The sequence below is a fragment of the Papaver somniferum genome, unplaced genomic scaffold, assembly GCF_003573695.1.
Source record: "Papaver somniferum cultivar HN1 unplaced genomic scaffold, ASM357369v1 unplaced-scaffold_45, whole genome shotgun sequence".
NCBI lineage: Eukaryota > Viridiplantae > Streptophyta > Magnoliopsida > Ranunculales > Papaveraceae > Papaver > Papaver somniferum.
The window spans coordinates 319,132-333,855 of NW_020647082.1; the positions used below are offsets into that span (position 1 = coordinate 319,132).

A 14,724-nucleotide genomic window follows, 5' to 3' on the forward strand; every position below is an offset into this window, starting at 1 on the left:
TTTAAATAAATCCTAATTGGTCAAAAAGAAAGAACATTTTTATAAAAAAAAAAAGAAAAAAGAAAGATTTTTGGGGTTTATTCGATTCTCATCCTCACAGAGGTGGAAGGACGTCATTTGGTCGGCCATAACAACAAAGTAAAAGTAGTGAAACAGTCAGTCAAGACTAAAAGTAGATGTACGAAGAAGAGATTTTTGAGTTTTCTCTCATTCCCTTTTCACCAGAATACAAACGCAACCTTCAAATTCAATCATTTTCTCCTTCTTGTGATAATCAACGAATACAGGATCACTTTTTTCTTATACTCTCAGGTATCGTTCATTATTTCTTTGACATCAACGAATACAGGATCTTCATTCTTCTTCGCAATGATGAACAAATTCAAGATTTCATTCTCATCTCTGGTATTGTTCGTGCTTTCCCTCTATTGATATTACTTTAGTCAGATAACATTTCTAGGTTAACTGAATCTTAATTTTCGTTCCTCCTTGTTAGAAATCACTAGACTAGATTAATCATGATTGTTAAATCCCTTATTCATTGATTGTTTATCATTTTTATTAGGTTGCTTTAACTTCTTTTCATCGCAATCTTCAGTTTTTAGCGAAAATTGTTGAATCTTCATCAAACTTTTGGGCATCTCATAAAATGGATAGAGGAAACGATTCAAGTTCTTCTTCCGAAATACAAGAAGATAGGATCAGTAGTAGAATAGTAGAAGATAGGATCAGCAGTGGGATAGAAGAAGATAGGATCAGCGAATTACCGGATTCTCTAATTCACCATATCCTATCTTTCATGGATATCGAATATGCGGTTCAGACTTGTATTTTGTCTAGAAGATGGCGATATATCTGGACTTCTATGCCCCTCCTAAAGTTCGATGACTCAATTCACTATTATAAAGAAGAAGAACCAGATCAAGAATTCAGTGACGAATGTTACGATTATCAAGAAAGCACGGAGGAAAAACTAGAAAGAGCCACCAAGCGCTACATCAAATTTGTTAACCAAGTACTCAATCTTCGAGGCGACTATGATATACAAAGGTTTCATATTGAGTTTGTTAGATTTCGTCCGGATGTTAGTGAAATACATAATTGGATTGATACTGCTGTCAATGGTAATGTTCAAGTGCTAATATTTAGGAGCTATGTTGAAGGCGTATTGTTTAAGAGCGAGAACGGTTTTGTGATTCCTCCTTGTTTATGTACTTGTCAATCGTTGACAAAAATGGAGCTGGGACTGTGGGGTTGGGAATATGGTGACAGCAGGATTATCCTGCCTCATAAAATGAGTTTACCTCGGCTCAAATCATTGCGTCTGAGTCTTCATGACATGGCGTTTTATAATGAAAAACTAACAAATAGGTTCTTTGCAAGTTTTCCTTCTCTAGAATCGTTGATCATGGAAACGGGGTCTTTCGGAATTCATAACATGAATTTACAAATTTCTTTGCCTAAACTGAAGTATTTTAAATTTAATAGTCAGAGTTGGGAAAGCGGTAATAGTCGGTATTATAAAAGCAATTGTGAGGTTAAACTGCATGCTCCAAGTCTGTCATCCTTCATTTTCAACGGTCATGTGTCAACAAGTTTCACTCTAGAGAATCTTTCATCTCTAGCCATTGCTGACATTGAGATGAATGTGAAATCTGAAGATCGAGTATCAATATATTCTACAGAAATTTGTGAAGAGAAGAAAGAAATGTATGCCCAGGGTACGATGGGACTTTTGCGAGGAATTCATAGTGTGAAAGTCCTAAAGTTACATGATTCTGTCCTCAAGGTATGGCCTCTAACCTTCTTGTCAACATAAATAGTTTCAATGTCAATCAGGTGGACATATCAGGCTTTGTTTTAGGCTTTTACAATTATGCATTATGCGTCTGTGTAGGATATAGGAATTGCGGATATCGTTTGCCATGTGTTTATAACCTATAGGAAACCTGTCGAGGGTTTTCCATGGATGCATCTACTGAAAGAAGAAAATTAAAACAAAAAACAGATCATGGAATATATGAAACTAGAGACCATAAATAAGAGTAATTGACCCTTACATTACCTATGAAGCTCACCCAAATATATTTCGGAAAACGGGTCATTTGTCCAAAAAATTTTAAAACATGATTCAAATGGACGAGTAAAAATTAGTATGGGTGAAATGAACAAAAAAAAAACAAGGATGAAACTGGATTCATCGCGGCTTAAACTTAAAAAATAACAAGGATGAAACTGGATGCATCCTGATATATATTAAAAATATTTGAAAATGAGTAGGATGAAACTGGTTACATCCTGGCTATTTTTATATTTTTGTCCATTTAAACAATATCTTTTTAATTTTTGTCCATTTAAACAGTATCAGAATGTACAAATCTTTTTCACCCAAGAATTATTGATTTTGGTCTTTTTAATCAATTTTGTGAATATATTTGGGGTAACCCCTTCGGTAAACTCCTGATAGTTCCATGCGCTGACCTTTAATTGGATGTATTAATTGGTTTTGCCTTAACACCGTTTTGGAAACCATGGTTCCTGCTTTGTTGACGAGGATGCTTGATATGAATCTCTACCCATGTCAATGCTACTTCTGCTAGTTTACTCTGCAAAAAACAAAATAGAATTAGAGTCCTTCACTAATCTATGTTGTAAACCTCAAAATTGACAAGAACTGAGCTATATGTTGCTCTTGACCAATATATTTTAGACCTTTAATGCATTTTCTTGTAACTGGAAAGGAAGGATGCTAGATATGTATTATGTAACTTAATATGGAGTTGGTTGTTAAGCTAGGCAGCTTTTGTACCACGCACCAGGCACCAGACTCACCACCATAGGATGCATATTTCTTATTGTTTTTAGAAATGGTTCTTCTTGTGAATGTTGTAGTGCAACTTTAATCTGAATGACACATTTCACTGATTATATTTTTTATCCACCATAGGCTTTAGGTGGAGCTCCTGATATATTAGACACTCAACTGCCGGAATATTATAATTTGCAACAGTTGGAGCTCGATGCCTACCTGACGGCGGAATGCCTGCATTCAATATTCTCCATACTAAAGAGTTCTCCTAGAATAGAATCTATTTCCTTGTGGTCACAGGTTTTAACTTAATTCATATTCATTACTCTTTATGTTTTCATATCAAGTAACCGGTTTTTCAGTCAAGATAAGTTTCTTTATTTAACGTTTGGCAATGCTCAATATCCAGGGAAATTTTTTGAATCCTCTACTGTATCCATATTGTGACGAGGTATTCATCATGAAGCATTTATATGAATTTTTCATAATTATTGAACCGCAAATCTGAGAGCTATAGCGTGTGGTTAGTTCTAATATTTTATCTGTTTATTGTTATCTAGGTCAAATTTAATCCAGAGAACATAGGAGACTACTGGGATGCAGGGTTGTCTATGTCGTGCATGATATGTCAAGTAAAGTTTGTCGAGATTAAAGGTCTTAGTGGATATGTTACTGAACTGAAGTTTTTAGAGATTCTATTGAAACATGCCACAGGCTTGGAGAAAGTGGTCATCAGCAGTTGTGAACTGAACAAGGCTCGCAAAGGAAGAAACGGATGATGAAATTTAGTGAGATGCTGCTAAAATTTCCTACAGCCTCTAAGAAAATCCTTATCTTGTTAAATTTATGAGTAAGTTGATTTTGTGAGATCAATTTTATATCTCTTTTTGTGCATTCTAATTTTAATGTCGATGGAATATCTCATTTTTATTGCTAGTTAATAGATAATGAATGATAGATGAACTTCAATCCTTTTACCCGTTGCACTATAATTATTTGCCTCAATAAACTTATTGATGACTTCATATATATATCTCTAATATTTCAGTTATTCTTCATCCCAACCATTCTTTTCAGGTCGATGTGTATGAATTTGCAAAGTTGTGGAATCGGATCCCTTCAAGAATTTGTTGGGCCCAGAATTGTAGAATCGGATCTCTTCAAGAATTTGTAGCACACCATTACTGTTGCTTATTTTTGCTGAGGACGAGGAATTATGTTAGTTTGTAGATGCAAAATTCATGGTTTTAGACTTTTAGTTGCTTGTGTTTATTGTCTTTCACATCAATTTTTCTTTGTTGATTTCGATTCAGAAAAGAAGAAAATTGTTAGCAGGGTTATGTACAAATGATGCAGGGCATACTACAATTCCAGAAGATTCTGCTTAGAGGTTTGGCTTCCATGGTTTCCTAGTTTCAGTCTTTCTTATTTTTAGGATTCTTTTAGATTTCCTTTTAGTTTTCTGTTTCCTATTTTAGTTATTCTTCAAGCCTATATAAAGGCTAGATTAAGTCTTGTCAGAGCTATCTATTACTCAATCAAATTATTAAACACAAAACTTATCTTTCTTTTCTTGCTTGAATTCTCTTCTCTTCTTGCTTATAGCAATCTAGTATTGCTTTCTTTTACCTTGTTCCACATTAGTTGGTATCAACCGCTTAGTTTTAGGTTTTCATCCTATAACTTGATCCTTTACATCGCTTCCGCAACACCTTTCAGTCCTTTTTTAGTTCCTTTTCGTATACAAAAAAAAAAAAAATGACTGCTCAACCAGTTACTCTAGCATCAATCGAAGCTCTCATCAAATCTCATACCGAGATTTTGGCAAAAAACATTACTGAAGCTCTTGATAAGTCCATGGAGGACAAATTAGGGTTAAGAGATACCAAGCTTGAAACCATGCAGAATCAACTTTTGAAGGTTGCAAAACATATAAATCTACATTTGGATATGCCTGAGCTTGTAGACTTAGAAGGAAAAACTAAAGAAGATATACTTCAGTTTTTACAGAATGATGAAGTACCTGAAGATGTATTGCGTACTTTAAACATTAAGAAACCGTATGAAGGTTTCATAGGTCATTCAAAGAAGAAGATAGTTTCTCCTGCACTTGACAGTGATGATGAAGATGAAAGTGAGAACGATTTAGAGAAGAATTGGATTGAAGAACGACGTTTAAAAACTGGTCACAACCCTTACAGTTCTTTACCAGAATATAAACTAAAAGCTGATATTCCCAACTTCTCTGGAAATTTTCGTATTGAAGAACTAACTGATTGGTTCTTTGAGGTAGAAGCTTTTTTCGAATTCATGGAAGTCCCTGAAGATTCTAAGGTTAAACTTGTGACATACAAATTCAAAGGAGGAGCTGCAGCTTGGTGGGATAAGATCTGTGATGATCGTAGAAACACTAACAAACCGAAAATACATACTTGGAAACGTATGAAAACTTTGATCAGGGATAAATTCTTACCTAGAGACTTTATGCAGCAACTTTTCATCAAATTACAAAACATTCAGCAGGGGGCACGAACTGTTGAAGAATATGTGTCATATTTTTATAATTTGGTCGCACGAAATCAACTCAAAGAATCTGAAGAACAGTTAGTTGCAAGATTCATTGAGGGACTGAATAGATTAATACAAAATGGTATGACTCATTCAGTTTTTACTATGGTCGAAGCTGTGCAGCAAGCTATTAAGATAGAAAATCGTCTTATTCGTTCTTCTAGGATTTATCCATCCAGACAAGGGCGTTATCAAAATACTTACAGGGGTACCAATTCATCTCAAAACTTTTCTCCAGATACTGTTTTGAATATTCCCAGGCCTCTTTATGATGATGTTAGCCATTCACATCGACAACCTAGCCATATTGTGCCTTATACTCCACCTCTGGCTACACCTATCTTAGCCAATCCAGTTGATCTTCAGCCGGGTCAGCAGTCTCACTCTTTGCAACCAACTCCTCCTACTACAGGGAATCGGTTTCATAACAGGAAACAACAATTTCCACCGCAACAGCGAGCTAACAATGCTTATACAAAATTTCTTGGAGATAAGTGCAATAAATGTCAGCAATCGGGGCACACTTCTAGTGATTGTCGGAAATTCAATGCTTTGATTGGTGAACCTCAGTTCATTAATGAAGTCACTGGTGCGCTTAATGAGTTCGAAGATGAAGACTCACTTGGTAATGGAGACGAGTTTGTTGGGATGATTCTTCCATTATTTCTTACTCAACAATGCAAGTCTCAGAGACACAGTATTTTTACATCAAGATGTTATATTGGGGGTAAAATCTGCAAGATGATAATTGATAGTGGCAGTGTGGATAATTATATTGCTGATCACGTAGTTAAGAAGCTTGAACTACCAGTAACTTCTCATCCAGAACCTTACACTGTAGGATGGGTTAATGCCTCTAGCACACAGAAGATTACTCTTCAGTGTTATGTGTCATTCTCTTTTGAGGGTTATGAAGACACAGTTCTATGTGATGTCATTAATATGACGGCAACCCATCTTCTTCTTGGCAGACCTTGGCAATACGATCTTCACGCGGTTCACAATGGATTCGAGAATACTTACACTTTTGTTCATAATGGGAAAACCAAGGTTCTTAGTCCATCCAATTCCACTTCAAACTCTTGTGCGCAGACTGATGTTGTTGTAGCCACTGTTATTCGTTCTTTGCACCCACAACATTCTTTACATTCCCATGAAGATTCTAAGCCTATGATTGAGTTTCCTGCAAAGGTGAAGCCCTTATTATTTCAATATAATGTTTTATTTCTAGATGAACTACCAACTGCATTACCTCCTTTACGAAATATTCAACACTGCATCGATTTTATTCCTGGAGCCTCTTTACCAAACCAAGCACACTATCGCTTGAGTCCTGCTGAGCATGAGATATTACAGGGACAGGTAAATGATTTGCTTACAAAGGGTTTGATACGACCTAGCAACAGTCCTTGTGCCAGTTGGTATTCGAAACCATACAAAAGAAACAACAGCAAGAAACTAATGAGATGAAAAGCATCTCAACTGAAAACCAAATACATCAAAGGTTGCATCTGCTCACTCGCTAAGGCATTCACTTTCAAAACAAATACAGTATTTTGTTGGAATACTACATTATTCAAAACCGCAGTTCACCAGTGACTTGGCAGTGGAGGTACATAATTCTAGTTTCTTATTTAGAAATTCAATTCTGGCATCAAATTAACTACTCTTTCCACAAATAAACAAACAAAACAAAAAAAACAAATCATAATTATATTCCATGAAAACCAACTCATAATGTATGATTACAAGCAGTCATGCAGAATCCACAGTAATAAGTTCGTCCTTATCATCCTCTTTTCAGTTTCTACATAAACCCTGGATTATTCTGTGTACATATCTACACATATTGTTTAACCAAATATTGTATATTATTCTGGATTATTCTTTTCAGTTGTTCAATTAATTCTAGTGCTTCAGTTTCAGAATTCTACTTAAACATTACAGCCCCGCCTCAATGTTTTACCAAATTTTGTGTCTTCTACTTACTTAAGAGCAAGCATTCATTAGCTTTCACAATTATATAAGATCGTTCTCGTGTTCCTCGCTGTATTGAAATTGAAGATATAAGTGGAAGGGTTAACATGCCGTCACTTCCTAACTGCAGCTTATACATTATGGGTATAATCTATATAGACCACAAAAATGGGTATCTCCCCTAAATTCGATTATCAATAATAATCTATATAGAACATGAAAACATGAGCAAGATGTCAAGAACAGCATCATATAATACCAAACATCAAAATCAGCACTACTGATTTCTGACCTAGTTCTATGTTTACTAAATAAATTGACCTAATTAAGCATAACCCAGTTCATATTACTATGTAAATCAGCAAAAATGAACCCTAATTTTGAAATATCCCCCGAAAAATTTAACATCACAAAACCCTAATTTGCAGATTCATAAAATCAAATCTTCCTCATAATATCAAAACGTATTCAAACCTAACACTCATAGTCATAGTATCACAATCTTTGAAGAAATAAGATAGAATGAAACATTCAATACCTTTATAATATCTAAAGTAACTTAGTCTTAGCTTGATTAAACTTGAAGAAGAAGAAGGGAAGAAGAAGTTGCGGAACTTTACTAATTAATTTTAGAGTGGTGGTGTGACTGCTGTCATTGGTGCTCAAGCTCGACTGCTAATGGAGTCACGGAAAACAACCAAAGAAGTGAAGAGAGAAAACTCAGAGTGAGAACTGAGAGAAAGAGAAAACTGACGCTTCCTAGGTTCAGACTTCAAGCTGTTTATTTCTCAATCACCGGCTAATATTCACTAAGACCAACGTCATATACAAAACGGTTAAAACCGATGGTTATCGTTTCGGTTTTTGGCACCAACCGTAACTGAGACCATTCTTGTCGGTTTTCAGCACTGACAACTACCATCGTCTCTATAGTTCCGGTTATACAATACAGTCCTGGTTCCCCCCCTTAACCAAAAAGGTACCTCCTTTTAGCACCTGTACAATTTTTAATACCTTTCCTTGTCATCGAACCACCACCAGGATTGTGTATTTGGGTCCTTTGATATGTGAGGTTGTACCATAATATTTTACAACTTTTTATATATTTTATTGAACTTGGGAAAAAAATTGTATGTTCAACGATTGAACACTGAAAAACCAGAAGAAACTAGATAGTTCTCTTTACAAGACGATGTTGAATAATGTAAGGACATTGATGTATATGCAACATTTACAGATGGAGGACTAAACCTTGAGTATTGCAGCTCCACTTGATGGATTGGAGGCAAACACATAAAGTCCGAGCTCGTTCTTGTTGATTACTCCCTTATCGATCCTTGATTGGTAGAATTGTTCCTGAAATACAAAAATATCAGTTAGTAGCATGACTAGATCGTTAAAAGAACAACCCTTTCAGAAATAGTCACTGAAACACAAAGAATATAATCAATTCATGACTATATGGAAAAATGTTAAAAGGTAAAATCTTAATAGTAACATGGGCAATTTCTAGTAATGCAAGATGGTTGTACTAACTTTCAAATTGAGAATGAATTGTGGAACAATGTTCTCTTTAACCAAAGCTACTGCACAACCACCCCATCCAGCTCCAGTTAGCCTTGCCCCAAGTGCGCCATTGTCCCGGCAAACTTTTACTAGCTCTTCCAACTCTGGGCAACTAAGGAATTGGGAAAAAGAGATGACAAAAAACACTTAAGAAATTAGATAGCATTATACGACTAGAAGAATCTTTCAGGTAGATGTGTGAAGATACATCAATACTATACGTATCTATATGAATCACGTAAACAAGAGCGAATCATTAGAATACCTGCATTCGTACAAGACACTGCAGCTGTGATGGCTATCATTCATCAAATCACCAAGCTTTTGTAGCATCTCCTCGTCACTAGAAAACCAAATTTAGCAGCAGTTAAATTTAAGGAAACTTAAAGACTACTAGTCTTGTCAAATTATGTTTTTCTTATTACTTATTCCAGATTCAAAAAGAACATGACAGGATAGAAGAAAGAAAAAACAGTTTCTTCTGTAAATCCACACCTAATCACCACATTTTCTATGGGACAGAGAAAACACTATTTGTTTTTTTATCAAATAAGCACCAGTGTGCAAATGGGTTGGCATATAAAATGATGTTAAAGCATAGCACATTTACAAGGTGGACGCACCTTAGTTTTGATAATACAGTTTCCTTGAAAGCATAGACACGCTTAGCTTCTGAGTAAACGTGAGATGCCCGCTGCAACAGATATGTACACAAAACTCAAAAACGACAGCAAGAAACAAAACTCATACAAATTTCTACATCATAAAAGCAGTAAGTAGCAATTAACTTCAACTTTACTTTTCTGGACAAGCAAACCCAGATCCATTGTCATTGGATACATGATGGTTAAATTGTGTCGAAAGAATTACCTGGAACAATTTGAAGTGCTTTGCGGCCTTGAGAACATCCAGTGAAGATGCTGAACTAGAAAAGACTGATTCCAGATTTTCCTGTATGATCTCTTGAATGTCTTCAGCTGTGTAAGGCTCTTCCTTCAAAAATTCCTGTCAAGAATGAAGAGAATTTGACTTACAATAGTAACTGGAAAGAAATATAACTTGAACTGAAAGAAAAACTTTGACAACATATTGCCCTTTAATCTTTCAAAATAAGCGGACGCCATAAAACCCATAGAGCCTTCAGTCGGATTTCTTAATTATCATAAACCCATAGCGCAAGCAAGCTTTATACGATCACACAAATGTAACAGACAGAGAATTTCCTCTTGCAAATCCTTGAATAGTGGCATTATTCATAAGCCTAAGCAGAGAGAAATCATATGGATACCTTGACAGCAAGGACAGGGTTAGAAGAGCCACGACTGTCAGCATATGAAACGCATAAACCCTCAACATCAGATAGAGTTTTCACTTTGGAGAGTGCCTCCTCTGGTTTCATTCCTAGCTTTATACCAATGACAATCTGCAATTTTTCAGAAACCATCGAAACAACTTCTATTATACTTCAGATTTTGGAGAATAGCAGCAGAAGCAGTTTGAAGAAAAAACGGTAAAAACTCACAGATGCTAGACGACACTCAACAACTCGATTATTATAATTTGTTGCTGCAGTTACTGCTTTTTGAGACTCTGCCAATGAATGAGCTATCACAAAAGTCCCACCAGCAGGAAGTTGCACATCAGTGGCATGGATAGGGTTAAAATCAATCAATGCTGCAAATCCAGATTTGGCCATTACGGAGATTGCCTGCCAGAAAAGAAAGATCAGCTTGCATCCAGGATGAATTAACTGACAGAGGACTATACTTAAGATACAAGTAAGCTTATTACAGCCGATAAGGGTGCTTAACTCATACCCTTAACTTATAACAGAATACATATAATGTAGTGCAACAAGGGGTGTAAGACTACGTGGCATATTTTTGCTTAGGGATGACAAAATCAACCTACACAAAAGCAAGCAACCAATAGATGGGGTCCAATTGATGTCTTACAACTGAACTTTATAGTAACTATATAAAGTTACTGTAACTGTAACGGAAGATGCTAGAAAAAACGAGCATAATAGCAGTATCAGAGTGAGTTTATCATACCTGGTCCATCCCCCCAGATTGTGTCCCAATATGGCGCTCGCATTCACATGTAAGCTGAGCTATCTCTTTCTGTAAAGTGGAATCAATTAGCATCTACACAAGACATACTAAAATAAAATGGCAAAGGTTTGAGTTCAGGATACCTTAGGGAAATTCACGTCAAAAACAGCCATCAATGCAATGGTTGAGGAACACACAAATGCTGCTGAGCTTGATAATCCAGATCCTGGGTAGAAATTGCTAAAAAATTTAAACTTTTCCTGTACGTGTACAGTTATTAACCCGGTTTCAGCAAAATTGAACTATTTTAAAATAGCATGTAATAACTGAAAGTGCAGGGAAAACCTGTAGGCACAGTTCCATCTACTAGAACATCGAGACCAACTGGAACACCAACATCTACACCTTTTGATTTAGCAAATTCATGAAATCCTTTGTACCTGCAGACACATTGTACACAAGCAATTCAATATTTGTTGCCATCATCTGACTAGACTACGCAATCAGGAAAAAAAACTTTTCTTACCCACAAATAAAATAGTGTCCCCACTTGTGATTCTTCAAATCAATGTCCTGCAGGTAACCCATTGTTATTTACCTTTATTAAAGTACACAACGTAAACGCATACAGAAAATGATACTAATCGGTCAAGGAACACCAATGTACACAAGAAATTTAGTATATGCTCGAATTATATTCCAAAATATGAAAAAGAAAAGAGATGTATACCTGTTCAGGATCAGCGGGATAAGTACACATAGCATACTTTTCCTCATTCAAATTAGCTATTCTAACTTGCTTGGGTGATTCGGAATCGTCGTGCTTACGAATGGCAATGATGGTATCTTGACGTATAGCCATTGGCAACACCGAGTATCCCTCATAATCAATATGTTCCCCAATCAAGTTCACTCTCCTGTATATATAGTACATTCAACAAATAGTAACCTCAGCACATATTTCATTCAGAACACTAATATCAACCGACTCTAGCCAAAATAAACACACAAAAAATCAGAAGACAGAAACTCATCCATATCTGAATCGATCAATTAGCTCAACGTACATAAGGCCTCTCTATCTATCCAGGCATGAACAATTTTGGTTCAATTTCGTGTAACTGACTCTAAAGCTTCCGAGTCAGACATGGAAAACTGTAAACTTTAAATCGCAAATTATTCTAACATATCCACCATCATGGTGAAATTCATTTCATTCAAATCACAACACAAAAACATACCGAACCTAAAAATATCAATGATCAATTATCTCAGCAGTAAACATGCCCCACTCAGATACGAGTCAGATCCGAGTCAGAAACTGTAAACTTTAAACCCCAAATTCTGCTAGCATCTTCTTCACCATCATGATCAAATTCATTCAAATCACAGCACAATAAAAACTTCAAAAACCCAAAAATTTCCCAAATTCACATCACTTATCAAGCTCAGCATGATCGAAATCGAGACTTTAAACAATAAATTGATGGAAAAAAAGATCAAACCTGGAGATCGAGCAAAGACATCAGGCAGGTGACCAAAAACTTGTTGGAATTTAGATTTCAAACTATCATAACGAATTTGAACTTCTTCTAATTGAGATCCTCCGTCTCCGCCGTATACTGATTCAAGACTTAAAAATACTGGTACATTCTCACTGGTCGTAGTAGCCATTGAATTGAAAAACGAATCAATGGAAAAAACAAAGAACTTCTTCTGAAAATTCAGTAAATAGAGCTGTTATAAATAAATAAAAATAAATCAGAAGCGGATAATTAAACAATTATAATATGACTAAAATTCTAAGAATAATAATTCAATTTATCTAATATATTTATTTTATAATAAGGATTATTTTAGTTGGATAAAGAGAGAAATTTACGGGTTTCAGGATAATCTTTATCCCGAATCTAGTTGGACTCCAATATATATATACATATATATATATATATATATATATATATAGGGTCCTCTTAATTTGTATATCCGTATACATGTTAAAGTGCATTAAATTAACATTATTTTACATTTGAAACAAGATTTGTTTGTTTTATTGCAATGAAAACAACAATTCTTTACATTAGGAACATGATTTGTTGTTTTTATTGCAAAAATTACCAATTTCTAGTAGAATAAGACAAAAAAACACAATTTCCAATACCATTAAACAATTATTTATTAAACCTTAACATGTACACGGGTATACAAGTTAACATAACCCATATATATATATTTGAATCATAGTTGGACTCTTAATCCACTTCAAACTGGGGAGCAATCTGAGAAAATTTGAACCGTCCATACTCGCACCTGTCTTGTTTATCGGTACATTCTCATTCAAGAAGAAAATACGGAGTGAAATTATGAATTCGGAATTTTTGAGTAGAATTTTGATAATCCAGAATATATGTAGACTTCAACGGCCATGAATGCGATGACAAGGACATAGATCAAGAATTCAATAAAATGGTAATGGTACTTCTCTGTTAAGCTATGTTTTGTTAGGCACTAGACCGATGATGCACCATGCCTTTCGCCTAGGCGTCCGAGACAAAATTAAAAAAAATAATAACGTAGAATTTTGGTGGATAGGCGTTCCTTGGACGATTCGTGTACCAAGAGTGCCTTTCACAACATATCTATTAAGTTCCTATCAATAAAGCCTATGCTATAAAATAATTGTTCTTGGGTGCTAGTTTTTTTTTAAAGAGGTACAGAAAAAGAAAAGTGGGAATTGGATAAATACCCTCATTTTTGATGGACCTTCATAAATATTTTTCAAGATCTTTATAAATACTCTCAATGGCATAATTGAAATTTTAATTAAAAACATAATTTTTGTAATCCCATTTTTAAACTTCCATCTCTTCTTCTTTATTTCTATCTAACACATAAGAAAAATCTTCATTCCCTCCATCGCTCCCACCACCGCCATTATCTGCATCGCTCCTATCACCATCACCATCTCGATTGCCTCCACCACAAACAGCACCACCACCTCCGTCACATTCGCGGTTATTATCAGTAGATCTATCAAATTAATTTTGGTTTGGTTTTGGTAGATGCAATATGAAGTTTACAGCTTACGAAGCATCGACCTAAGTTGATCCCAATTCAAAATTGTAAGTGGATAACCTAATTTCATCATATACTTAACTCCATATTAATTTTATTTTGATGTTTGATATCGACTTGATTTTAGGTTCTTGATTAAAAGTTTTCTTTCTTCTCAATCGACAACCAACTCGAATTTCATATCTATTTAATACAGATACAACTATTTTTGATAGAACGGGATCCGAAGATGATTTATTCGTTGCGTATTGATAATGACAAATTTGGATCTATAGGTAAAGTATAATGTTGTTGTTAGATTTTCTTATTTGATTGCGGCTTGGTTTGTGCCTGCACTTAAGGCACAATTTTAGTGGTAAATGTATTCAATCAGTAACTTTACTTATGATTTTGAAACCCCCTACAAGGAATTAGTTGCACAATCTCATAATGGCACTTGTAAGACTACCTGTTTTCTTTTTGGAATGTTTTGTCGTGTGAATTTAATCTAAAAGTTCCTTAAGCACTTTGCATTTTCCCTGCAATAGAATTGGCTATACAAATGTAAGAAGTGTTAAAAAGATGGGGAAGTATATACGTATAAAGTCATACTGTAGAATTCCTATCGTTGTTTTCGTTCATCTACTGATCCACTGTCCACTGCTTCAAGCTTGTCATATGGTTTGATTTTTTATT

General features: G+C 35.1%; 2 protein-coding genes across 4 annotated transcripts; one reads left to right on the forward strand and one right to left on the reverse strand.

Annotated features, from left to right (window-relative positions):
* The first annotated feature begins 135 nt into the window (after positions 1-135).
* On the forward strand, positions 136-4,209 carry LOC113342622 (F-box/LRR-repeat protein At4g14103-like). 2 transcript variants are annotated; one of them, XM_026587106.1, is made up of 6 exons: positions 136-405; positions 566-1,789; positions 2,948-3,109; positions 3,219-3,260; positions 3,370-3,659; positions 3,887-4,209. In XM_026587106.1, the coding sequence occupies exons 1-5, from the start codon at positions 370-372 to the stop codon at positions 3,586-3,588; spliced, it is 1,683 nt and encodes a 560-aa protein (XP_026442891.1). In that variant the 5' UTR covers positions 136-369; the 3' UTR covers positions 3,589-3,659; positions 3,887-4,209. The 2 variants fall into 2 exon arrangements, with proteins under 2 accessions (XP_026442891.1, XP_026442892.1); XM_026587107.1 differs by having other exon boundaries at positions 599-1,789.
* Positions 4,210-8,430: 4,221 nt separating this feature from the next.
* LOC113342593 (galactokinase-like) lies at positions 8,431-12,760 on the reverse strand. Of its 2 annotated transcripts, none has more exons than XM_026587088.1 (13): positions 12,452-12,760; positions 11,705-11,891; positions 11,501-11,547; positions 11,320-11,414; positions 11,118-11,200; positions 10,975-11,043; positions 10,443-10,628; positions 10,209-10,343; positions 9,791-9,925; positions 9,544-9,614; positions 9,186-9,263; positions 8,891-9,032; positions 8,431-8,710 (listed from the first exon to the last, which is right to left on the reverse strand). In XM_026587088.1, the coding sequence occupies exons 1-13, from the start codon at positions 12,646-12,648 to the stop codon at positions 8,600-8,602; spliced, it is 1,536 nt and encodes a 511-aa protein (XP_026442873.1). In that variant the 5' UTR covers positions 12,649-12,760; the 3' UTR covers positions 8,431-8,599. The 2 variants fall into 2 exon arrangements, with proteins under 2 accessions (XP_026442873.1, XP_026442872.1); XM_026587087.1 differs by having other exon boundaries at positions 12,480-12,758.
* Between the last annotated feature and the right edge of the window lie 1,964 nt (positions 12,761-14,724).